At 43.7% G+C, this 26,206-nt stretch overlaps 1 protein-coding gene across 1 annotated transcript in view; it reads right to left on the bottom strand.

The window, feature by feature from the left end:
• Positions 1-26,206, bottom strand: part of COG5 (component of oligomeric golgi complex 5) — a 498,415-nt gene that overhangs the window by 107,672 nt on the left and 364,537 nt on the right. The window contains exons 11-14 of the mRNA XM_063448101.1: positions 22,219-22,300; positions 21,177-21,381; positions 18,478-18,639; positions 11,280-11,379 (exon numbers count right to left, since the gene is read on the bottom strand). Coding sequence (XP_063304171.1) covers positions 11,280-11,379; positions 18,478-18,639; positions 21,177-21,381; positions 22,219-22,300 — 549 coding nt within the window. The remainder of the gene's footprint in view (positions 1-11,279; positions 11,380-18,477; positions 18,640-21,176; positions 21,382-22,218; positions 22,301-26,206) is intronic.

Below are 26,206 nucleotides of genomic sequence, written 5' to 3'. Positions count from 1 at the left end.
CCCTCTTTCTCCACAGTAGAAACAAAGGCCACAGCCTCTCCTTCGTCTGTCTTTAGACGCCAATCTAGTATGGATAAATCCGATCTCCATGGGCTCCTCTTTGAAGTATCAAGGCTTTCTTGGGTAACATCAGGGTGACAAAGCCGGTCACTGAAGGTGGGCTTGTACTGTAACAGGATGCAGTCATCTTTTTTTCTAGGTACCCGAGATCTGTGAGAATCTGGAGCAGGCTTGGGAGTAGTTTTCATGGAGGTAAGGCACTGAGAGTCCAGCGTAGTAATAAATGACTCCCAGTCGTCCAAGACAGCACTTTTCTCCTGCAGCTTCTGATATGCCCACGTCTTCAGCCGTCCGGAAAGCAGATTAACAGCGGTGCAGGCTTTGGCAAAGTTGGTGGCGTAGGTCCTTGGGTTTAAAGCAAACAGGAGCTCTCAATCCATCTTGAATGTTGTGAATGAGGAACGGGAACCGTTGAACCTGTTATGCATTATTACAAAGGGTTCTGGATATGCAGGTTCCAGGGTTGGGCGTACCGTTCCTTTAAATACCAACTAATCTCTCTTCAAGTCCATAACAGTGTGGGAAAGGTTGGTCACTTGCTGAGCAAGGGAGGTGAGTAAGTTGTATATCTCTGCGGACTCCATGGTCAGTTCATTAATGTCAGGATCTTACCTGGTGTGGAGTCCGATGTGCAGAGTTATACGCTCACCCTTGCAAATAATCACAGACCAATGTGACCAGGTAAGAAGCCACCTGGGCTGTGAGTCTGTGCACGGGGGCTGTGCAGGAATAGTGCTCCAAGTCGCAGTACAGTCAAGGACAAGCAGAAGAGTAGTCGAGGAAAGCTGAAGTCAGGGGAAGCCAGAAGTCAGAGTAAACGAAGAAATAAAGACAAGATCATTAAGGGACAGGGGACAGGAGTGTAAGACACACAGATATGTTGAGGAAGGGGTGAAAGAGAAGCACAGAATGGCTGGTAGGAAGACATAGACACACAGAGTCACTTGTGAGGGAGACACACAGATGGCCCTGGGGGGGAAAGAGACACACCAAGGAGCTGGAAAGAGTAAGACACGCAAAGGGGTTGGGAGGATGCCGGATTCCCCATGAAAGAGGCTAACAGGACATGTGACAGGCACTTGGGGGAGGGGGATGGCTGGCATTTTTTGCTGCCTCCCTGAAAGTGCCGCCCTACGGCAAATGCCTTGTTAAAGATACAGCACTGACTAGATGATGTTGGTACCTGTGCTTATTGGTATGTACATGATATACATTACAGACACAATTTTGAACATAAGCAATTAATAAATACCTCTCTGCAACTATTTACAGTTAAATAAACAATAATCCGCTGCATTGCCACAACAAACTTACCTTAAACATACAAAAAACACAGAAACCTGAAATTAGATTTTTTTTTTCTGCTAATACAGCAACAAAGACTTTCATCAGTGGTCTCACCTTGAACTAAATGACCTGTAAATACATGACTATACAGCATTCACAGCTCTTCGCTTCTGCAATATTTCGTTTTTGGATAAAGCATCAGGTAAAATGTGGTTCCCAAATGTCTGCATTTCGTGGTGAGCAACCACTGCTTTCTTACATAACCTTTGATATGAATGCTATGATAAGGTGCTGATCCACCAAAGACAGCCAAGTGATTAAAATGGGCATCGCTGCTACAAATCACATTCATGCATAAATAATGGACAATACCTAATAAATCAATGCCTTAAGAAAGCTTTACAGAACAGAAGGGAATTTATATCATTGAAGCATTGTGTAATTGAATGTGGGTTATGAGCCACTATGTCTGTTGTAAATATCTCACTTGATGTTCTAACCTAAAATGTAACAAGCGATAGTTTAACTCATAGCTAGTCATTTTATTAGTCACTCGCCTTACAGTGCGACTCAGTGCTTGGTACCATTATCCAGTTACACGTTTCCAAGATAAGTTGTTATATCGAAGTTTAAATTTTAAGCAAATATCCAGGCAACGGAAATGTTATGTTTTCGCACTGTCTCAGGACACTAATGCTTTCCTGTGTAACCAATTAGGCAGCTTTCCTTAAGGCTCTGCTACTCATATAATCCTCTTTTGGTCTGTCCAAAGTGGATAATCCTTGCCAAGAAAGCTATATTAGTTAAGAAAAATTTAATAGTAAACAGTATTCCTGACACTGGAAATGTCTGTACAACATTTAGGACACTAATTATATAGAGATGCTTAGATTAACCACCTACAGCCCAGCAGCAATAATGTCGACAGTACAATTGGTGCTTATTCAGAGATAGAAGGTCATCACAACAAGGTATTTATTTACCATTATTACATTTATGAAATGTTGACATATTTGGTACCAAGTCATCAAGATCACACAGTGAATAAACCATGTAACTAGTTCATTTACTTACACAGTTAACATCAGAGGCGGCTGTCTAATTAGGCAGCTTAGGTGGCCGCCTAAGGTCTCACTCTGGCTGTGGCCTCGCGGCCGCCTAAACCGCCTGAGAGCAGGCTGTGTCGGGTCCTCACTCACTGACTGAGGACACGACACCAAGAGGGGGCCCAGCGGCTTGCTCAGTATACTGCCAGGTGCGAGGCCCCTCCTGGCTGCCCGGCCAGCCATCACAGACACCGGTGTCTCGCCGAGAACTGGTCAATCAGAGCGTTGCCGAGGGTTACCACGGCAACGCTCTGATGGTCTCACAAGATACATGGTCTGCAGCTCTGTAGAGCTGCAGACCGGAAGTAATGGCCACCAGACCACCAGGGAGCCCACTGGACCACCAGGGAATAAATAAAGGTATGTTGTCTCCCCCCCCACCACCATCACCCCACCCTTCAACATCAACCCCCCTCTCTCAGCATCACCCCCCTCCCTCAGGATAAACCCCACTCACCATCATCCCCCTCTCTCAGCATCATCCCCCTTCCTCACCATCACCCCCCTCTCTCAGCATCACCCCCCTTTACCATCACCCTCCTCCCTCAGCATAACCCCCCAGCATCCCCCCTCCCTCAGCATCCCCCCCCTCAGCATTACCCCCCTCCCTCAGCATCATTCCCCCTCAGCACCACCACTCACCATCACCCCCTTCCCTCAGCATCACCCCCCTCACCACCACCACCTCCCTCACCATCATCCCCTTCCCTCACCATCATCCCCCCTCAAAATCACCCTCTTCCCTCACCATCATCCCCCCTCAACATCACCCCCTTCCGTCTCCACCAGCCCCCTCCTCACCATCATCCACCTCCCTCACCATCACCTGCCTCCCTCAAATCACCTGCCTCCCTCACATCACCCCCCTTCCCTCGCCTCAGCATCACCCACTTCCCTCACCTCAGCATCACCTCCCTTCCCTCAGCATCACCCCCTTTCCCTCAGCATCACCCCCTTTCCCTCAGCATTACCCCCCCTCCTCACCATTACCCCCTTCCCTCACCATTACCCTCACCCCTCAGCATCACTCCCCTTCCCTCAGCATCACTCACCTCCCTCACCATCACCTCCATCCCTCAACATCACCCACCTCCCTCAGCATCACCCCCCTCCATCTCCATCAACCCCCCCTCCCTCACCATCAACCCCCTCCCTTTCACATCACCTCCCTCACCATCAACCCCCCTCCCTCTCCCATCACCTTCTCACATCACCCCCTCCCTCTCACATCAACCCCCCCTCCCTCTCACATCAACCCCCCCTCCCTCTCACATCAACCCCTCCCTCTCACATCAACCCCTCCCTCTCACATCAACCCCCCCTCCCTCTCACATCAACCCCCCCTCCCTCTCACATCAACCCCCCCTCCCTCTCACATCAACCCCCCTCCCTCTCACATCAACCCCCCCTCCCTCTCACATCAACCCCCCCTCCCTCTCACATCACCCCCTCCCTCTCACATCACCCCCCTCCCTCTCACATCACCCCCCCTCCCTCTCACATCACCCCCCCTCCCTCTCACATCACCCCCCCTCCCTCTCACATCACCCCCCCTCCTCTCACATCACCCCCCTCCCTCTCACATCACCCCCCTCCTCTCACATCACCCCCCTCCTCTCACATCACCCCCTCTCACATCACCCCCTCTCACATCACCCCCCCCTCACATCACCCCCCTCTCACATCACCCCCTCCTCACATCACCCCCCCTCACATCACCCCCCCTCCCTCTCACATCACCCCCCCTCCCTCTCACATCACCCCCCTCCCTCTCACATCACCCCCCCCTCCCTCTCACATCACCCCCCCTCCTCTCACATCACCCCCCTCCTCTCACATCACCCCCCCTCTCACATCACCCCCCTCTCCCTCTCACCATTGTCTCCCTCTCCCTGTCATCAATGTGTATTTGTGACAGTGTGCATGTATTGCAACTCTATTTTTTTCACTTTTTTGTTAGTGCGGCCTCATGTTTGAGTTTGGCCTAAGGCCTCATAAAGTCTATAGCCGCCTCTTGCTAACATACAAATTAAAGTGACTCTTTCATTATAAATCATATAGTATTCTACCTTGTGCTGACAACCTCAGCACTCAAACAAACTGTAAAATCTTCAAGATGTAATTACTACGGAAGTACATATACTGAACATGTGGCAATATTAGTAATCCCCTGAGAATACTTGAAAATGATTGATCTGCTAAAACATTATTCTGGACATATTTTTAAGATGTAGTTGGTTTCTACCTCACTAATGAGATGCACACACATGTTATATGTGTTTTTGGACCTCATCTTTTTCCCTGATTAAGAATGTATGTACACACAACATGATGTGATGTTATGTGAGATGCTTTCTCTATTCTTCTCTTTGTTCCCTTGCAAAAGTCCACAGTGTATTACAGCTCCTGACAACAGTTTGTCAGTCTTCCCCAACTATGAAAGGTAAAAGGCAAATGGTCAAATTACAAACTATGGCAAGAGCCTCTGTCTAGTTAGTTTTGGCCTTGTTTGTACATCAAAGGCAGGGCTTTTTGGGTACATAGGTGAAGATGTATTTTTCCGCCCTCCCCCCTCCAAAAAAAATAACATCTTCACCTATGTGCCTCTTAACCAGACCCTCTCCCCATCCATTATTGGTCCCCTCCCTTCCCTGTCCCTTAGTGTTCTTCTAACCTCTCCCCTCTTTTCCCTGTCCCTTGGTGTTTCTCTCCCATCCCCTCCCTGTCCCTTGGTGCACCTCCACCCCCTTAGTGGTCGCACTCCCCTTCCTTGTGTGCCTCCTACCTCTCTTGTAGCGTTGTCGAGTGGAGGATATCCCCCTACAGGAGCTTCAATTTTCAGTACCTGGCCGGACTGACAGGCAGTGCTCTCTCAGTGAGCACCTCCGGTCAGTCTGTCCAGGTACAGGAAACAGAAGCTCCTGTACTGCGCTCCGCCACGCTACACTCAGTGGTGTATACACACTGACAGTCACACACACTCAATGACAAACACACAGACTCACTGATGACACACACTCATTCATTGACACACACACTGATTGACACTCGTTGACAGACACACTGATAGTCACACACAAACTCAATGACAAAGATACTCTCACTGATTTGACAGACACTCACACACATACACTGACACACTCATACACTCATACACTCACATGCAACACTCATACAATCACTCACAGACACACACTCATACAATCACTCACAGACACACACACACTCATACAATCACTCACAGACACACAAACACTCACAGTCACTCACAGACAGTCACTCAGACACACATACTCACACACACACACAGACAGTCATTCAGACACATACACTCACACACAGTCACTCACAGACACACAGACACTCACTCACATACACACATACACTCACACACACACTTACAGAAACACAGTCACTCACAGACACACAGACACACATTCACATCACATACACTCACTAATTATTTTATTAAATAAAATTTTCCACCCAGCCTTCCTACCTGGATAGCTGGTGTGGATGATGAATCATTCCCTGGGGTACAGTGGGGCTGCTGGGCGGCATGCGGCAGTGGTGTGATCAGACGCGGCGAGGGAGCTCTAATCTCACCGCTCTTCTCCCTCGCGGACTGTCTACTGATGCCGCGAGAGCCAGAATATGATGTCATATTCCTGCTCCCGAGGCATCAGCAGACAGCGCGCAAGGGAGCAGAACGTGGAGATTAGAGCTTCCTCGCCGCGTCTGATCACACCACTGCAGCGCCCGGGGTCCAGAAGGTGACCTGGCAGGAGGGAGAGCTTCCCTCCTGCCGGTCACTAAAATCTTGCGCCCCCGGAGCCGGTGCACCCTAAGGCCTGTGCCGCCTTATGGACGCGCCGGCCCTGATCAAAGGCACACATACACTAGTGACTGCTTCAGGTTTGCTTTCAGTCATTGAAAATTACAAAACAAGTGAAACCGCACTTTCTTAATACAAAATCTGGGTAAGAATGGGTAGTTCTACTATGAAAAATGAAATATAACATAGTGTAGTTTGTACAAAATCGTCACTCAATACGCAGGCTCCAATTGACAACTCACTATTATCCAGTCAATCTTGGATTCCTTGTCAGGAAGCTCAGCTCCCATGTCCCCATTTACTTCCACTTCAATTCCAGGGTGGTTGAAAAGAAAGGTGTAAAGTGCAGAGTGTAAACAGAGGCCAAGTAAAGTGCAAAAATAATTATTTATCACTGTTTTCTTTGTTTGATTGCACATTCAGCAGCATTTGTCCGAGAGGAAGTCTTTGGAGGCACCAAACCGCGTAGGACTGCTTTATTTGCTGTTTTTACTTTATATGTGAGTAATAAATAATATTTTTTTGCAATTTACTTGGCCCCTGTGTACTCTCTGCACTTTATTCCTTTTTGTCCAACCACCCTGTGTCACGAACGCACCCAACTTCAAAAGTGTGCGTGACGTAGTTGTGGTGGTGAAAGGGTTAAAGTTCACTATTTGTTTGCACTAAACCGGAAATAATGATAAAAACACCACCCACACTTAAGCATAATAATATAACTATTACTATTTTAACGCTGCCACCACCAAGACAATTTATAAATGGGGTGCCTTGGTTCCCCAGGTAAATCAATAATAAAAACCCACCAAATACCACTTAGCCCAATACTTAAGGAATTGCAAAAATACTAATAAGTCTCTTCAGGTAACATGATTCTTTACCAGACAAAGGCGGAACTTAAAGGGACACTCCAGGCACCCAGACCACTTCTGCTCATTGGAGTGGTCTGGGTGCCAACTCCCACTACCCTTAACCCTGCAAGTGTAATTATTGCAGTTTTTTTTAAACTGCAATAATTACCTTGCAGGGTTAAGTCCTCCCCTAGTGGCTGTCTATTAGACAGCCACTAGAGGGAACTTCCTGCTCTTTAGCACAGGTGTGAGGACCTCCAGCGTCGCTCTATTCCCCATGCAGAAGCATTGAAATTCATTTTCAATGCTTTCCTATGGGGTGCGCTAATGCGCATGCGCGGCATTGCCGCGCATGCGCATTAGGTCTCCTCGGCTGGCGGGCGAGATCAGTCTCGCCCACCGGCCGGCGTAAGCAGAAGGAGGAGCGGCGGGGGAGGAGGAAGCAGCGACGTGGGACCTGTCGCTGCCTCTGGTAAGTCACTGAAGGGGTTTTCACCCCTTCAGCAACTGGGGATTGGGGGGTGGGAGGGAGAGGGACCCTCCAGTGCCAGGAAAACGGATTGTTTTCCTGGCACTGGAGTTTCCCTTTAATAAAATAATATTTATTGTGAGCAAAAAATTGTCACATTGCAACAAAATTATAGATGACAATCAAAATTATTTACACCAACAACAGATAAAACCAAAATGGAAAAATAACAGAAGTCCTAATTACGTACTCAATTTTTTAAAGTAACACTTCTGCTCCAGGGGGGTCTCTGGTAAGAAAGATGGTGACTCACTTAGAATTAGATTCTGGTCCCTCAAGCAAGTACAAGTCACACTTCAGTATCACTAGTGATATACCCTGTGGATTACCCCGCCTCACCCCGAGTTGGAGTTAAGGAGACATCTATAGAGACACTAAGTGACTTTTACTTGCGACCCAATATAGCGGACATCACAATCCCTTCCCCTGTGGTTACGTTATGCCAACATGTTTGGGCTTGTTTAGAAGATGTCGCTTGTCACATTCCAAATATAACAAAAAGGAGGCTTAATTATTATTCTGTGGGTAAATATTAATGTTTTTTCTTTTGGATATGATACTGGAACAGGGCTAATGGCCATTAACATATCAAAGAGATTGACTCACCAATTAAGAAGTACAGGCCATATGGCTGAAGCCAGACATTCAGGCTTTTCAAGTGTAGAATCACACACCTTGCAGAGCATTTGATTAATCACAGGATACATCTTCCCTTTTTCACATTGCTATGCAATTTACATTACCCCTTCTGTCAACTGACCTCTGTGGGGGTCCCAGCTTCAAAAACAATATTCAATAGTGCAATAATGAGTTACGCACCCTTGCCGTGACACCCTGGAATTGAAATGGAAGTAAAAGAGGACATGGGGGCTGAGCTTGCTGACAAGGATTTTATGAAGTCTCCATTTTGACTGAATAATAGTGAATTGCCAATTGGAACTTGCTTATTGAGTGGCGATTATGTGCAAACTACACTATGTTATATTTATTTTTTCCATAGTAGAACTATCCATTCATATCCATATTTTGCTTTCAGTCATAACACAGACAGTAAAAGTGATCAAGACAGTGTCTTTCATATGATAAAATTACTTATGTTTCATGTAATTTATAGAAATTACTTTTATATAACTGCATTCAATAATGGATGGAAAGTGGTAGCAAGAAACATGGCCATCCATTAAGTGTATTTACTAGCATTCTTTACAGATGTACTTTAACATGTACATTTTATCAGTCATTTGGAATTTAAGAAACAATGGGAATTTTACATTTGGATCACCTAAATTGAATATTCTACTTATATAACAATTCAATGACATAATTCTAATTCTATTAGTGATCGAGACAAGAAGCAAGAAATGATAAAGAGACAAAGTCATACAATCCACCTAATGCATGTTAATTTGAGGGCATATTGTTTACCGATTCCTCTTCTGGAAACATTATACAAAGAATAAGATCTATTAGTAATTCCTAGAAAATATATGCTCACATCAAGATATTATGCTATTTAAAGGGAAACTAAAGCAGTGACTGTTATTTTAACCCTGTAATGTAAAACTTTACAGTTTTTTATTTTAGAAGCTTCAGCTGTACTAACCGAATAAATCTGGTCAGGTGAGGCAGAAACTCATAGTGAAGCATTGAATACAATGCAGACCAATGAAAAGAATTGGATGTGTCACCACACATGTGCATCAGGTCCCCAATGATCCTCTATGAAAAGTATTGGATTTGCCTTGCCTCCTCGCTGGTGTTGCGGAAGGTGTAGAGATGAGCATGTCGAGGTTCGGTGTTGGGAAAAGGTGAGTAAAACTTTTATTTTAGAGCAAAAAAACGGGGTCCAAATAGGGTGGGTCCCTGCTCAGATCTCAAGCTGGTTTTAACTCATCTTGTGCTATTACAGAGTGGCAAAGTATATCAGACTGGTCCCACCCATACGGGCAGTCCAGATCCAAAATGCCAGCAAGTTCTCTCTGCATGAGAGACACAACAACCCCAAATGATCGTTTCAGCCTTGTTAGGCATCATCAGTGAGGCATAGCTGATATCTCTCTAGGCACCATGAGCAAGGGGTCCACGTCTGGATTACCCTTTAAACTTATGGAGAGCAAAAATGCAGGGTGCAAGAGCTGAAATAGCCTGCCCTTCGGTGGGTCCCCGCTCAGATCTCAAACTTTTATTTTATTATTTTTTATTTTAGAAAAAGAGGACGGGGACCTATATGTGACTAGGGACAGGGGCACTATGGCAATAGGAATACAGGTTTGTATTGCAAACGATATAGCGTTCCTTTAGCAATGCATATTTAAATGTCTGACATAAACTTCCATTATATAACCTACACATTACATAATCAAAGAGGAAATAAATCAGACATCAAAACTATATTTTGTATATGGGCAAAATATTAAATTTTTTACTTTAATATGGGAGAATACTGAAACATTACAATTAATTTGAAGGTTACACTAATATGAGTGAATGAAACATTACAAAAAAAGAATCAGCAAGATGTATTTATTTTTTTACATCTGTTATGACATTGGTGTCCATGCACAAATGTATTCCTTTTTAAAGAAACCTGTAATATGAAAATATATTAAAGCAGCATTAACCAAAAAAAAAAAAAGATAGCAAGTCATGCTGTTGTTTAAGCCTGAATACGCTTTTTCACATGAAAAAACAAAGCTTGCAAACATATTCGTAAGTAACCGTGAATTAAAGCACAAACTACATATTAAACCAAAAAACCTTGCCTTTCTAATACTACTCTTGCAAAGTCAATACTTTGTCTTTGCAAGGGGCAATCTAAACACCATAACTACGTTAGCCCACTGTAGTCCTCTGGGACCATCTAACTGCAAGGCATTAAATTAATTTAGAAAAGCATTCCAGCTCTAAGCCACTGTAGGTCCTTCCAATCTTCAGTAATATTGCTAAAACGGAAGTTCCCATTTCACTTTAGCAATATCAGTTTTGACCCTCTTTGGAGATCATACATTGGCTGACAATGTCAGCTGATATCCGACAGGGCACATTTTGAAAAATTGCTTTAATAAGCTTAAATATATATTTTTTCTCAAGTCAAATATTTTAGAACATATTTTGTTGTTGGTTTTGCCGCAACTCTGCAAAGTGAATAAAACCTACAAACATTTCTGTAACAGAACAAGTGAACTCATAACCAAAAGCTTGGCCTCTGCTCTTTGCCCCCAAACCAATTTTAACCCAATATATACACTTGCTGGCAAATCTGATAGCACAGTGACTAGATTGAAGTTAATGCTCTTTTTAAAGAGCTAAAGTTGTTTAGGCCTTTAGCCAGGAACAAATTATCATACATATAACCTTGCTACTTGGGCAAGGCAAGCAAGACACCAACCCAGGCTTTAAGGGGCCTTGTTGCCTGTGTCAGTGACATAGAGGCAAATTACCTCCAAGTGCCCACTTGTGTGTTAGTATGTGTTTGTGGGGGTATGTGTGTCTGCATGTAAGAGTGTGTGGTTTGTATTTGTCCATTTGCATGACTTTGTCTTAGTACCAATGTTTGTTTATTAATAGCCATACATTACATGGAAAAACTATAACTGCAGGAAGTTACTTACAAGTTGCTCTGATTTCACACCATAGAGTTGTATGGTCTTGGCTACATTTTTGGCAACAGCTGAGCAGAGGTGTGGATCCACAGCTGCCACATTCATTTCACTGCAAACAAGAAAGCACCAAATTACAACTAGAACATATCACATTATAACAATTTATTTTACAGTAGTTTACATGTGTCTCTTGTTTTCATTGAAATTGTGATTATCAAAAAATACTCGAAAAACATTTTTGCTGTTTACAGATAGATCAGGAAAAGCTGATAAAAATACATGTAATTTATCAATTGTTATAAATTAAGTGTGTTTATCCCTTCCACTGAAAGTGTTAACGGATGCAATTATTAGTATGTGAAGTCAATGTATAAACAGATCGCTGCTAGATGAGCCCTGAAATACATTGCTCAATATATCTATGCATCACTCAACTGTTTCTAATGTCATAGGTTAATCCATGTTTTTTATATGTGGACTAAACAGTGGTAATCATGGATTTATGAAAATGTTCCATTTGTGGTTGAGCCTTTATAGCCCCTGCTTGTCTGCAGAATATTTTTCCATAATCCATCTTTCTTGCTATATTGTGTTTTATAAGTAGTATTTTTCAGCTTTGGATTACTAGTACAGTTGAAGGATAAGATAATGTGAATAATTCTCTTGGCATATATTCAAGTTGTAGACTATTTATAGCCCAAGTCAGCAAGCAAAGCCTCTCTGTTTTGCAATGCAGGGAGTAATGCAGAGGCATATCGCAGTTGTATGCATCATGGATCTGACCTTCATTCATAGCCTACCGACCCCCATATAGGTTTGGAATGACAGGTGCTAGGTGGCATGATAAATCTCATTGAACCTCGTACTTGTATCTACATTCTAATAAGAGTGATATTATAAGTTCTAAAAAAGAAACAATTACTTTTAACATTAACAAAAATAAAAAAAATCATATACCTTAATCAATGATTGTTCATTACTATTGATTAAAGCATGTAATTCAAACTACTGCATTTAAGAAGTGTGTGTATAATGTACACTATATATTTAATTTTAAAATGCTGTGAGCTTAAAAGATAAAATAAATTGATAAATCATGAGAATGTGTCACATAAAAACATAAGTATATGGTGTCTTAAACCTAAACAAACATACAATACAAACAATGTATATATTGATTGTCCTGACTCTCAAATTTCTTGAGATAAAATGATTTCTAAATGGAAAACTATCAGAACAGTAAAATCGTGTGATAGATCGTAGAAGCAATCATTGTAATGAATGAAGCAGCACTCACGTTGTAAGGGCATGGACAGAGTTAGTGAACAAAAGTTCACTTGTCCATTATGTTCTGATTGAATATCAGCACCCCTTCAATTAAAGATACTTTATGTTCATCTTATTAGATAAAAACGACTTCATTATAAGATAAAAACGACTTCATTCATCATACAGACTTTTGCATTATGTAATGAAGAGTACTCAAGGCACTTTTTTATATATGTATTTATATTTTAACATACTATATCCATCTATATATATATGCGTCTATAAGTCTCAGGGGTCCTTACCCATGAAATCCTCTGACAGATCAACCGATGCCGAAAAGGCGTTTGATAGAGTTGATTGGACTTACATGCAAGCAACTCTACAGAAGATGGGATGCGGGCAGAGGTTCCTCACCTGGATATCAGCTTTATACAGTAAACCGCACGCGACAGTAAGAGTCAACGGGTCAACGACGGCTGATTTCCCGATTAGCAATGGCACCCGTCAGGGCTGCCCTCTTTCGCCGATCCTGTTCGCGATGTCCCTCGAACCATTACTTCAGGCAATTCGCTCAAACCCTGATATCCAGGGGTATAACTGGCGAGACACACACCATAAAGTAGCAGCGTACGCCGACGATCTTCTGTTTTTTGTGCAGAACCCAAGAACGACGCTACCGTGCCTCCTCTCAGAATTCGACAAATTTGGACGCATTTCGGGTTTTAAGCTCAACCTTTCAAAATGCGAAGTCCTAAATATCACAACCCCCACGGATGACTACATCTCCCTTGACTCGCAATTCCCCTTCCGGTGGTGTCACGGTAAGATGAAATACCTCGGGATCTGGGTGGCCACAGACCCTGAGGACACTTACCGATTCAACTTCACACCCCTTCTGAAGGCAATTGTGACCGACCTGGATAAGTGGTCGTACCCCCACATTACATGGCACGGCAGAGTGGCGATCATCAAAATGAATGTCCTTCCACGAATCTTATACCTCATGCAGACCATCCCATTAGCCGTACCAAATGCCTTTTTCTCCTCTCTGAAGACGGCGATAATTAAATTTGTTTGGCGAGGTGGTCGCTCTAGAATTCGACACGACATCCTTTGCCGACGAAGGCACCGTGGAGGACTAGCACTCCCGGACATTAAGAAATATCACCAGGCCACGATAATGCAGCGAATACTGGACTGGCACACAGATACCACGTCAAAACAATGGGTTACACTTGACAAAGGATTACTCGGACCCTCCCTTGAAATGGAGATATGGGGAACCGCAAAGGGGCGGATGGGTGGAGGAATTGCAAATGGATCGATACAACAAACATTAATGGGCTGGAGATCACTGAGAAACCAAAGCCACGTATCGCCTACTCCCAGCCCCATGATTCCTATCACACATAACACGACCCTAGCAGGAGGCCTGTCATCGAGGGCATGGCCCGCCGTCGGCGACAGGGCATACATCCCCATCTACCGGGTCCTTACAGAGGGCAGACTACGCGACTCGACATCGCTGTTGGGAACTGCCCCTAGGACCCCCCTAGATGTTCTCAGATACCTACAACTACAACATTATTACAACTCAATACCGCATAAAGAACGCTTGCATCGGGAACTTACCTGGTTCGAAGACCTATGCGACCGGGGCAGTCCACTGGACCATACAATCTCGGCACTTTACCAGCACTTAATCGCGGGGACGGGACCCAGACGCCCACCTTCCGCCGACAGTGGGAAACACAACTCGGGAAAACTCTGACTCCAGCTCAGTGGGATGCGGCTCTACTCTGGCAGCAGAAAAGCTCCATGAGCTCATACTACCAGGAGGTCAACTACAAATTGCTCTCATTATGGTATAGGACCCCGACCCTGCTACACAGGATATTCCCATCAATCACGCCGTTGTGTTGGAGATGCCAGGCAGAACGAGGTACATTGATTCACATTTGGTGGGAGTGCAGAGACATAGTCCCATACTGGGCGATGATAAAAAATGCCATCACCGATATCCTGGGTGACATCCCGGAGTGGAGTGTTGAGCTCGCCTTGTTGCACATCTCGACCCAACCCGTCCGAACTTACAAGAGGTCCATACTACGCCATCTGCTGAACGCCGCCAAAGCCAACATACCAGCACATTGGAAAACGCGCGATACACCGACGAAGAATGAATGGATCAACAGGGTGGAAGACATACACGGAGCGGAAGACATCCATGCCTTCTGACCGGCCGCACAACGAAACATCTGGAGATGTGGCTCCCATGGTTCACATACATCACCCGCTATAGACTAGCGAGGGGTACTCGCGGCCACCCCAGTGGGGGGACGGCGGCAGTGGGTCCCCTTGACGCAGACCAACCTTCTTTACCCTCTTCCCTCCCTTCCTCCCACCTTTAATTTCTCCTCTTCTCTCTCTAACTCTGCTGCGGCTCGACTGTTGGGCCTCGGGGTTGGAAACCGGGATTGGGGAGATACCGCCTTGCCAAATTATAGGCTCCATTCCACTGATGCCTCTGCCCCCGGCCATTATGTGGCGCAGACGACCGCCTGCACCATAGCAATTGCGAAATACATTTACCATCTCGCATCTTCACGACAAATGCCGTGATGATGGACGACTTTGGTTCCCTGCCCGCGATGAGGCGCCACAGCACTTCACACTCTCCCCCTGACAACACTGACACACACACTACAGTTACAACATAATCTCTCACTCCAAACACTTAACCTACCCATGGCAACTACAAGTGACCCACACCTGAGACGCCCGCGACCCGCAGGCTATGCCGACAGGGACGACGATTCAACCCATGACCACTTACGTCTTTGAACATGAGGGAAAGGCCCCTGGGAACGCGAAGCCTTAACAGGGGCAACTTCTCCGACCACTTTGTCTCGAGAGGGCGATCGGGCCCCAACCCACACACTGAAGAGAATAGATGTCATCCCGAGCACCCCGTAGCAGACTGTGACAAGCACCCATGGTGACCCCGACATCTACGGGTCCACATGACTGATAGACGCCATAGTTACAGATTGGTGCGCCTGACTCGATAAAGACACATAGACTACCTTTCTTATTTCTGCCCTGGCACTCCGCCAAGGACTCTAGAGTCCCATACTTACGTATCCTTCCCGTGTCCCATGCCTAGTTGAAAAAAAAGCTTCTTCCGACGCTAGCCACACTTGTCCTTAACGTATTGTTGTGCCTTGGGAAACCCTACAGGTATCCTTTGCTTGGTGCTCCAAGAGATCTCCTCATTACACCTATTTAAGTGCCTACTTTATCCATTAAGCACGAATATTATGTTTACCTACCAGGAGACCTGCGTATCTCCTTATTGATAATCCCGCTGAGATTTGCATATCTCGTGTTATGACATATTACATCAAATGCCTGAAACCTGCGTGTTTCCCACTGTTTATTTACTGCGCATTCTCTATGTCATGTTATTACCTCAATAAAAAAGATTTACAAAAAAAAGAAATCCTCTGACAGACTTGAAACTAATGTATGTTTTTTCAGCTGTAAATCAAATAATTTGCCATAGTTGCAAGGTGGTTAAAGGACCACCATAGTGCCAGGAAAACATACTCGTTTTCCTAGCTCTATAGTGCCCTGAGTGTGCCCCCACCCTCAGGGTCCCTCTCCCGCCGGGCTGGATGGAGAGGAAGGTGTTAAACTTACCTCTTTCTCCAGCGCCGGGCGGGGAGCTCTCCTCCTGCTCTCCTCCTCCTCTCCTCCTCCGCACGCGTATTCAGACAGTCTCATAGGAAAGCATTTACAATGCTTTCCTATGGACGCTGACGTCTTCTCACTGTGATTTTCACAGTGAGAAGCACGCAAGCGCCTCTAGCGGCTGTCAATGAGACAGCCACTAGAGGCTGGATTAACCCAAATATAAACATAGCAGTTTCTCTGCTGGACCTGGCACCATTAAGCTGAAGTGGTCTGGGTGCCTATAGGGGTCCTTTAAGAGTATTAACCATCAGCTGTAATACACTCTGGATTCATCACCTAATCAAAATCTTTTTAATTAGCCTCCAAATTAAGTATCACAACTTGGCTGGGAAAAAAGACCCCTGTATTACTCACTAACCTTTGTAATTCAATCTGGTTAACAAAACCTTGTTCTCCCTCCCCAAAACAAGTGAATTTTGGAGGCAGTGAGAAATCATGTACAGTGAGGGGGGAAAGTATTTGATCCCCTGCTGATTTTTAATGGTAGGTGTATTTTAACAGTGAGAGACAGAATAACAAAAAAAATCCAGAAAAACGCATGTCAAAAAAGTTATAAATTGATTTGCATGTCAGTGAGTGAAATAAGTATTTGATCCCCTATCGATCAGCAACATTTCTGGCTCCTAGGTGTCTTTTATACAGGTAACGAGCTGAGATTAGGAGCACTCTCTTGCAGGGAGTGCTCCTAATCTCACTTGTTACCTGTATAAAAGACACCTGTCCACAGAAGCAATCAATCAGATTCCAAACTCTCCACCATGGCAAAGACCAAAGAGCTGTCCAAGGATGTCAGGGACAAGATTGTAGACATACACAAGGCTGGAATGGACTACAATACCATCGCCAAGCAGCTTGGTGAGAAGGTGACAACAGTTGTTGCGATTATTCAAAATGGAAGAAACACAAAATAACTGTCAGTATAGACTGATCATTTCTTTGTCAGTGGGCCAACGTTTAAAATCAGACAGATTTTGTGTCTGGTCTGGCACTCCATGCAAGATCTCACCTCGTGGAGTTTTAATGATCATGAGAACGGTGAGGAATCAGCCCAGAACTACACAGGAGGATCTTGTTAATGATCTCAAGGCAGCTGGGACCAAGAAAACAATTGATAACACACTACATCATGAAGGACTGAAATCCTGCAGCGCCCGCAAGGTCCCCCTGCTCAAAAAAAAGCACATGTACAGGCCCACCAATAAACATCTGAATGATTCAGAGGAGAACTGGGTGAAAGTATTTTGGTCAGATGAGAACAAAATCGAGCTCTTTGGCATCAACTCAAATCGCCGTGTTTGGAGGAGGAGGAATGCTGCCTATGACCCCAAGAACACCATCCCCACCATCAAACATGGTGGTGGAAACATTATGCTTTGGGGGTGTTTTTCTGCTACGGTGACAGGACAACTCCACTGCATCAAAGGGATGCCAGGGCATTGAAAATAGGTTGTGGATGGGTATTCCAGCATGACAATGACCGAAAACACACAGCCAAGGCAACAAAGGAGTGACTCAAGAATAAGCACATTTAGGTCTTGGAGTGGCCTAGCCAGTCTCCAGACCTTAATCCCATAGAAAATCTGTGGAGGGAGCTGAAGGTTCGAGTTGCCAAACGTCCGCCTCGAAAACCTTAATGACTTGGAGAGGATCTGCAAAGAGGAGTGGGACAAAATCCCTCCTGTGATGTGTGCAAATCTAGCGGCCAACTACAAGAAACGTCTGACCTCTGTGATTGCCAACAAGGGTTTTGCCACCAAGTACTAAGTCGAAGGGGTCAAATACTTATTTCACTCATTGACATGCAAATCAATTTATAACTTTTTTGACATGCATTTTTCTGAATTTGTTTTGTTATTCTGTCTATCACTGTTAAAATATGCCTACCATTAAAATGATAGACTGATCTTTTCTTTGTCAGTGGGCCAACATTTAAAATCAGACAGATAATTCTTTGTCAGTGGGCAAATGTTCAAAATCAGCAGGGGATCAAATACTCTTTTCTCTCACTGTAACAGCACTTTTCAGAGAGCAACAAGTTTCACTTGCAGAATTAATTTCCCACCAACATAGGAACAATACAGCCATATGGAAGAAAATATTCAAACTGAAATTGTTAATTATGAATGAAGGTTAACTCAATTCAACCATAACAATATGTTGGTAAAAGTAGAATGCATCCTACCTTGCAATGGTTTTAATGATGCTGTCTACCTCATCAGCAGAAGGGGGGTTACGACCTCCAGTTGGGAAGACCAGATTGATGGGATCAAAAAGTCGTGAAAGGGATTTAGACAGGTAAGCTGCTTCGTAAGGTTGCAGTGAATCTTTCAATGTTTTTTCTTTACTGTAACAACAAGAAATACATAAATGCAAAGTTAAGTTTAATTTTAACATATGGTTCTTTACATCTTTAGCACATTTGTGCACTCTGTGTTGAAAACATTAATACAATGTCCATTGCTATGTTTGCCTTGATGCCAGATGTAAATGGCTGCAGTACAACTGCATTTTTCAGTTAATGTGATAGACCACTGCTTTCTGAAAAGTTTTTTAAAAACTGTATGCAGAGAAAATAACAGGAGGTACAATTGGTTCCTTGTGGGTGCACTTTGGCGTTAATCCCAGAAAACAAAACAAACAAAAACAAATCTCACAATAATGCACATACAACATCAATCAAAGTGGGCACATTTCACTCCTGAAGAGCTGCTGATGAGGTGGTTATGAGCCACAAAACTTGCCCAGCTTCCTTGGGGTGTGGTATGTGCCCCCTGAATTGTTAGCAATTATTTTAAATATTTTTGGTGCTACTTATCTGCCACAGTTTTAATATTTGAACACATTTTTCAATGGTTAATAAAGAGAGAATTTACTCTGGTGTATTTTTTCTTTTTGCTAAAATTGTTTTACACGGCTTGTAATACAAACCAGTGCAACTAGACACATTTTTTCTTATGAAGTGAGAGCAATATTCATTTTTTGTTATAAAGATGACACATAGTATAAGAGAACACTATTTCATATCTCATACTCTGTACTGAGTATACAAAAATTATATTTTCGTTTTCAAAACTATAAAATATTTAGTAATAATATCATGCAGTATATTCTAGTTCAGTATACATACAGTGAGGGAAAAAAGTATTTGATCCCCTGCTTTTTCGGAACGTTTGCCCACTGACAAAGAAATGATCAGTCTATAATTTTAATGGTAGGTGTATTTTAACAGTTCGAGACAGAATAACAAAATAAAAAAGCAGAAAAACGCATGTCAAAAAAGTTATAAATTGATTTGCATGTCAATGACTGAAATAAGTATTTGACCCCTTCGACTTGGTGGCAAAACCCTTGTTCACAATCACAGAGGTCAGACGTTTCTTGTAGTTGGCCACCAGATTTGCACGCATCACAGGAGGGATTTTGTCCCACTCCTCTTTGCAGATCCTCTCCAAGTCATTAAGGTTTCGAGGCGGACGTTTGGCAACTCGAACCTTCAGCTCCCTCCACAGATTTTCTATGGGATTAAGGACTGGAGACTGGCTAGGCCACTCCAGGACCTTAATGTGCTTCTTCTTGAGCCACTCCTTTGTTGCCTTGGCTGGGTGTTTTTGGATCATTGTCATGCTGGAATACTCATTCCCACGACCCATTTTCAATGCCCTGGCTGAGGGAAGGCAGTACTCACCCAAGATTTGATGGCTCCTTCAATCATCCCTTTGATGCGGTGCAGTTGTCTGGTTACTGTAGCAGAAAAACATAATGTTTCCACCTCCATGTTTGATGGTGGGGATGGTGTTCTTGGGGTCATAGGCAGCATTCCTCCTCCTCGAAACACGGCAAGTTGAGTTGATGCCAATGAGCTCGATTTTGTTCTCATCTGACCACAACACTTTCACCCAGTTCTCCTTTAAATCATTCAGATGTTCATTGGCAAACATCAGACGGGTCTGTACATGTGCTTTCTTGAGCAAGGGGACCTTGCGGGCGCTGCAGGATTTCAGTCCTTCACGGCGTAGGGTGACTATGGTGACTATGGCCCCAGCTGCCATCATTAACACAATCCTCCCGTGTCGTTCTGGGCTGATTCCTCACCGTTCTCATGATAATTGAAACTCCACAAGGTGAGATCTTGCATTGAGCATCAGACCAAGGGAGCCTGACAGTTATTTTGTGTTTTCTTTAATTTGTCACCAACTGTTGTCACCTTCTCATCAAGCTGCTTGGCGATGGTCTTGTAGCCCATTCCAGCCTTGTATAGGTCTACAATCTTGTCCCTGACATCCTTGGACAGCTCTTTGTTCTTGGCCATAGTGGAGAGTTTGGAATCTGATTGATTGATTCTGTGGACAGGTGTCTTTTATACAGGTAACCAGCTGAGATTAGGAGCACTCCCTTTAAAAGAGTGCTCCTAATCTCAGCTTGTAACCTGTATTAAAGACACCTAGGAGCCAGAAATCTTGCTGATTGATAGGGGATCAAATACTTATTTCACTCAGTGACATGCAAATCAATTTATAACTTTTTTGACATGCGTGTTTCTGCATTTTTTTTTTTTTGTTATTCTGTCTCTCACTGTTAAAATACACCTACCATTAAAATTACAGGCTGATCATTTCTCTGTCAGTGGGCAAACGTTCAAAATCAGCAGGGGATCAAATACGTTTTTACCTCACTGTAAAGAGCGATTAGGTTTTCTTGCAGGGACATTTTTTTTTTCTTCTAATTGTATGTGCTTCACAAGTAAAATGTATCCAGTCTGTTCTTCAGGATAATAAATTCAGAAATAATTTTGCACAATATCTTTTTTTAAAGTTGTCATACTGGCTTTGATGAAAGAGTACAGACATTTTGGTTAGCAAATGTATTTTGATATACACATACTCATGATCAAGTTTCTTAACCACTAGAATGTCCTGCGCATCATCTTCTATAGGTTGTAACTCAGGAACAAGATCAGAACTTCCAGCGCTTGTGAAGGAGCCTTGTAAATTCTGACTATAGTGCTGCAGACGCTTCCACAAATCATTATACAGTCTCAGCAGCTTTGGGTATTCACCTTCAAAAGCCTGTTTCAGGAATGTGGATGCTACCAAAGAAAGCACAGAAGAAAAGATATCTAGAATTACCCACATTCTGTACAGAACCTACTGGGAGCACATTAAACAGTAACAAATGGGATATATGCGAAGCAATGATTGTAGGAAACATGAGCTTTTAACTAGTTTTGGAATGTATTCATCATGTAAATAAAAAATAAGCCGAAGCTTCATGTTAAAATATGCATTTGCGTAGAATAAAAATGCACAGCATGAAGAACTTGACGGAGACTAAAAAGAAAGGCATAGTACAATTATTTACATTTGTTTTCTGTGTATTAAACTATGTATTAAAATGATGAATTATCACAATTAAATTATGTTATCCCAGTGAGAGGGACCTTACCCTTGAAAGCCTATCTACAAAATCAAAGCTTTCACATTTCCTGCTATGTGTTAGAGAGTTGAAACAGTAGGGTGCTGGTAGACAGTGGGGAATACAGGATGGAGAGTCAGAATGCTGATGAAATAGTGGAGAAAAAAAATGGCATTTAAGGGATAAAAATGGTTTTGAAAGGAATAATAGATAGTTTTGTTTTGTTTTTTTTACATTTCCAAATGTAATATTTGCATTAATAATGCTTGTTGTGCTCCAGTACATAATTCACTTTGAGTTTAAAGTGTTACCACATAAAAATGACATGCTCAAAAAGTAAACAAAATTATAAATATATATATATATACATATATACATACAAACACATACAAAAATGACAGCAACTGCAGGCCATACCACATATTTTTTAGTTTTTAGGCTCTTAATCACATGCATCTATTTATGTAGAACTGACTCATTGATTTTAATATCAGTCACATTTTGAACTTACAGTTTGTTGCCTTCTTAAACTGAGATGAAAGTATATGAGTAACGGAATTCCAGAATGTGTATAGAATATCTGCTTGTCCATCCTAGTAAAATAAACAAAATAAAATAATAAATTATTTACAAAATACTACATTTTAGACCCCAGCTAAGGCAACTTGAGTTAAATAACTTCATAGTTCAAAGAAAGAAATATGTTCAGCAAATCTGGTCTACTTGTGCTAAAGGTGCAAAATCCATAAAAAGTCAAGCAGTAGATTTTTGAAGCACAAAAACAATTCAATATAGATTATGACCTTGATTTAATATTGTTGGATACAGTTTTCAAATGATTTTGTGGTGGAATCTCAGTAAAAATAAATTTACTAGGACAAGATTGCCACATGGTATGTGCATTTGCATATGTTGATGTCCCAGTTAAGTCAGTTACACGTAGCTAAGATACAATTAGTAGTGTAAGGAGCATAAGTAGGAATACAGGATATACGAGTATTTCCCCTCCTCCATTGTGCTGGGCAAGCCATGTGGTCAAACAGGATTTTAGTCTCTATTCGGTTGATTAGATAAGAGTATGTGTAGGTTGAACTGATTATGGGAGGAGCTACATGCCTATATAAGGGACCTACACTGTATGATCAGGACTCAGACTTTGCTGTTTTTTGGTGACATTAGTCCCTCTGAGTCCCGATCGGTGAACCGAATAAAGAATCTCTTCCTTCCTGAAGAAACCTGTGTCCATCTCTCTGTGCTTGGCTTCCGTCAGTTTCTCCGGTATCATTTGGTGCATTGGGCCGGGAAGCTCATTGTTCAACGGTAGCTGAGAAGCAGAGGCGTGAGACGGTCTATCTTTGCCCACGTTCTCTACGGCTGCACCCCTGAACTTCTGCGTGGACCTCCTTTCATCTCGGCGCCACTGGTCTGTTGTCCAGGAGATCATCGGCCTCTACGTAGTAAGTGCTGGGGTGTCCCCGTCGATGAGTGTGAACCCAGGTTCAGGAACGAGGAGGTAAGACGACCGCTGTTTTAGACGGCGGACCCACTAGGGGTATTGGATACCGATTGTGCGGTAGGCCCATAAGGGGTTATTTGGAATCTGCCCCCTCCAGTGGAGGGAAGGAGCGAAGGCGCACCGCTCAATTAAACGCCCTTTAGTAAGCCCGTTTTATTTTGGTTTGGAGTCAGGCGGGGTTCTGGTGTAAATAGCCCTAGCCGGACACCGGTGTCTTGTCTAGACTAGCGTTCTAGGGTGTATATTTTGTTCGCTAGGTCGGAGGGACCGGGAGACTTAGCGGCATCTGTGTAAATTCGGTCCGCTAGATCTCAACCTATCTTGGCTAAGTGGGAAGGCGTGTAAATTTGGAACCCACTAGATTTTTGATAGAGTAAATAGACTAAAAGGGTGCTGTTGTAAATTCCGCCCTCTAGTTCGCTATATGTGGTGCTTGGGCAGTGTGGCTAACCAAAACATATGTAGATAGTTTTAGGTAGTCCATCAAGGTACTGGCCAATAGATTAGTTGGGAATTGTAAATGTGTAAAAGATTGTTGTAGTAGCGTGTATATCTTGCTAGATAGCGTGAGCTCTGCCGTCTAGCGAGAGTGTGAATAGTGTGTAACTGTATTATAGCGCACGGTACCATAACCATGTATAATTACTGATACTGTAAATAAGTACTAATAATTGTCGTCTATGTTGCATGTTTTAACACCATAACCACTACTAATTGTACTGTGACTTTAAATTGTACTTTAACCTATGCTAACCGTACTGTAACTACTGTTTGTAAAGACGATGTTACTGGGGTATGTTATAGACGGGTAATTCAAATATAGGGAATTATAGCGTGGGTGACCGTATAGTTTCACCAAAGGGCACAGTATTAGTTACTTAGTGACTGGTGTAACAGCTGTGTGTGTACGGGAATTCCCTGAGTGTTTTGTTGTGTGCGTTTCACTTAGTAACTGTACCACGTGGTGCTGTTGCCGAGGGAACGGGTGTGACCGTTGGTAGAGTGTTTGTATAGTTTCTGTTGGAAACGACGCTCCATTGTTAAGTATGGGTGCGTCAGATTCGACGATTTTGGATCCCTTAGGATGTATGATAAAGAATTTTAAAAAGGGATATACAGTATGTGATTTTGGGGTAAAGATGTCTCCAGCATGCTTGATTACATTGTGTAGTAGGGAATGGCCTACTTTGGTTGCCGCATGGCCGCCACGTGGCAGTTTGGATCCTAATCTGGTACAGCGTGTACAAGTGGCTGTATCAGGTAGGCCTGAACTTTACGGCCAGTTTCCATATATTGATTGTTGGAGGCAGGCCGTAAAAGACTCGCCAAAATGGATCCGAGTATGCCACGAGGAACAATGTCGCCACATGGTGGCCAGGACTCGCTTGTCCACTAAGGCCGTAATTACGCCCATTTTGGACACGCCTCCTGAGTCTGAGATCCCTATGATGCCCCCTTACTCCTCCTCCACCGGAAGAGGAAGAGGAGGTGCTGCTGGAAACGCTCCTCCCCTACTTCCTCCTCTAGCTCAGAGCCCAGCCCTCTTGTTTTAAACCCTCCCCTCTCAGTACCTACCTCTGTCAACTCCACCTACCCAGATTTGGCGCCATTTCTAGTTCCTGGTCAGGCTCCTCCTAGCCCGGCCTGGAATATTTTACTCACCGACCTCCCCCTCAGTAAAGCGTCCCCATCCCCTTGTCTTACTACCCCTCGACCGGAACCCCTAACTGACGTTCCTAAACGAAGCCCCATACTAACCCGACAATTGACCGGTACCCTACAACCCCGACATTATCAAATGCCACTTCTACTGACACCTGGCCCGACACACATTAACGGTGGCGGCCAGATACAATATGCTGATCCAGTATTCGTTTATGTTCCCTTCACAACTACTGATCTATTTAATTGGAAGACCCATAACTCCTCATACACCGAAAAGCCTCAAGCCATGACGGATTTGTTTACCTCCATAGTCCAGACACATAATCCCACTTGGGCTGATTGCCAGCAACTGCTTATGACATTGTTTAATAACGAGGAAAGGACAAGGATAAACCAAGCGGCAATTAAAGCGCTGGAAGAAGTGGCCCGTACACAAAATCAGGCCAATCCGGCAGCATGGGCCGCAGCACATTATCCAAACACTGATCCGGAATGGAATATCAATGGCGCAGATATGGCCCATTTAAAAGCATACAGGGACGCTATTATTGCTGGCATGAAAGCTGGAGGAAAGAAGGCGATTAACATGTCTAAGACGGCTGAGGTATTGCAGAAATGTGATGAATCGCCCAGTGTCTTTTATGACCGATTATTGGAGGCATACCGCTTGTATACCCCCTTTAATCCGGAGGCCCCTGAGAATTCCCGGATGGTTAACTCTGCCTTTGTCAGCCAAGCCTACGGAGATATAAAGCGCAAGCTACAAAAGTTAGAAGGGTTTGTAGGGATGTCCATAACCCAACTAATGGAGGTAGCGAATAAAGTGTACATGAACAGGGAAACAGAGACAAATAAAGAGGAAGAGCGCAAGATGCGTAGAAAGGCAGATATGCTAGCGGTAGCATTCGCAGGCGTAGATAGAAGGGAAAAGGAAGTATATAGGGGAACAGATAGAGGCGATAGTAAGTGGAATGGGGAACCCCTGAGTAGAAATCAGTGCGCATACTGTAGGGAAGAAGGGCATTGGAGAAGTGAGTGTCCGCGAAGGGAACAGTATGAGAGAGACAGACCTAGGGCAGGATATGGTAATTATAGAGGCAGAGCGAGAGGTAGAGGAGGTCCTGGAGGGAATAATGGTAGCAATAGAGGAAGAGTTAGAGAAGACAAGTATTATTCAGCAGCGCAGAGATCCCGCGATAGAGAAGATAGGGACTTTGTAGGATTGGCTGACACGGTCATGGAGGACTATTGATACCGACCGGGCTCTATCCCCCTTGGCCGAGCGGAGCCTATGGGCGATGTATCAATAGGGGGAAAA

This window comes from Pelobates fuscus, chromosome 3, assembly GCF_036172605.1.
Source record: "Pelobates fuscus isolate aPelFus1 chromosome 3, aPelFus1.pri, whole genome shotgun sequence".
NCBI lineage: Eukaryota > Metazoa > Chordata > Amphibia > Anura > Pelobatidae > Pelobates > Pelobates fuscus.
Note: the sequence above shows the minus strand (reverse complement) of the source record. Positions and strands in the feature narration are given on the sequence as shown.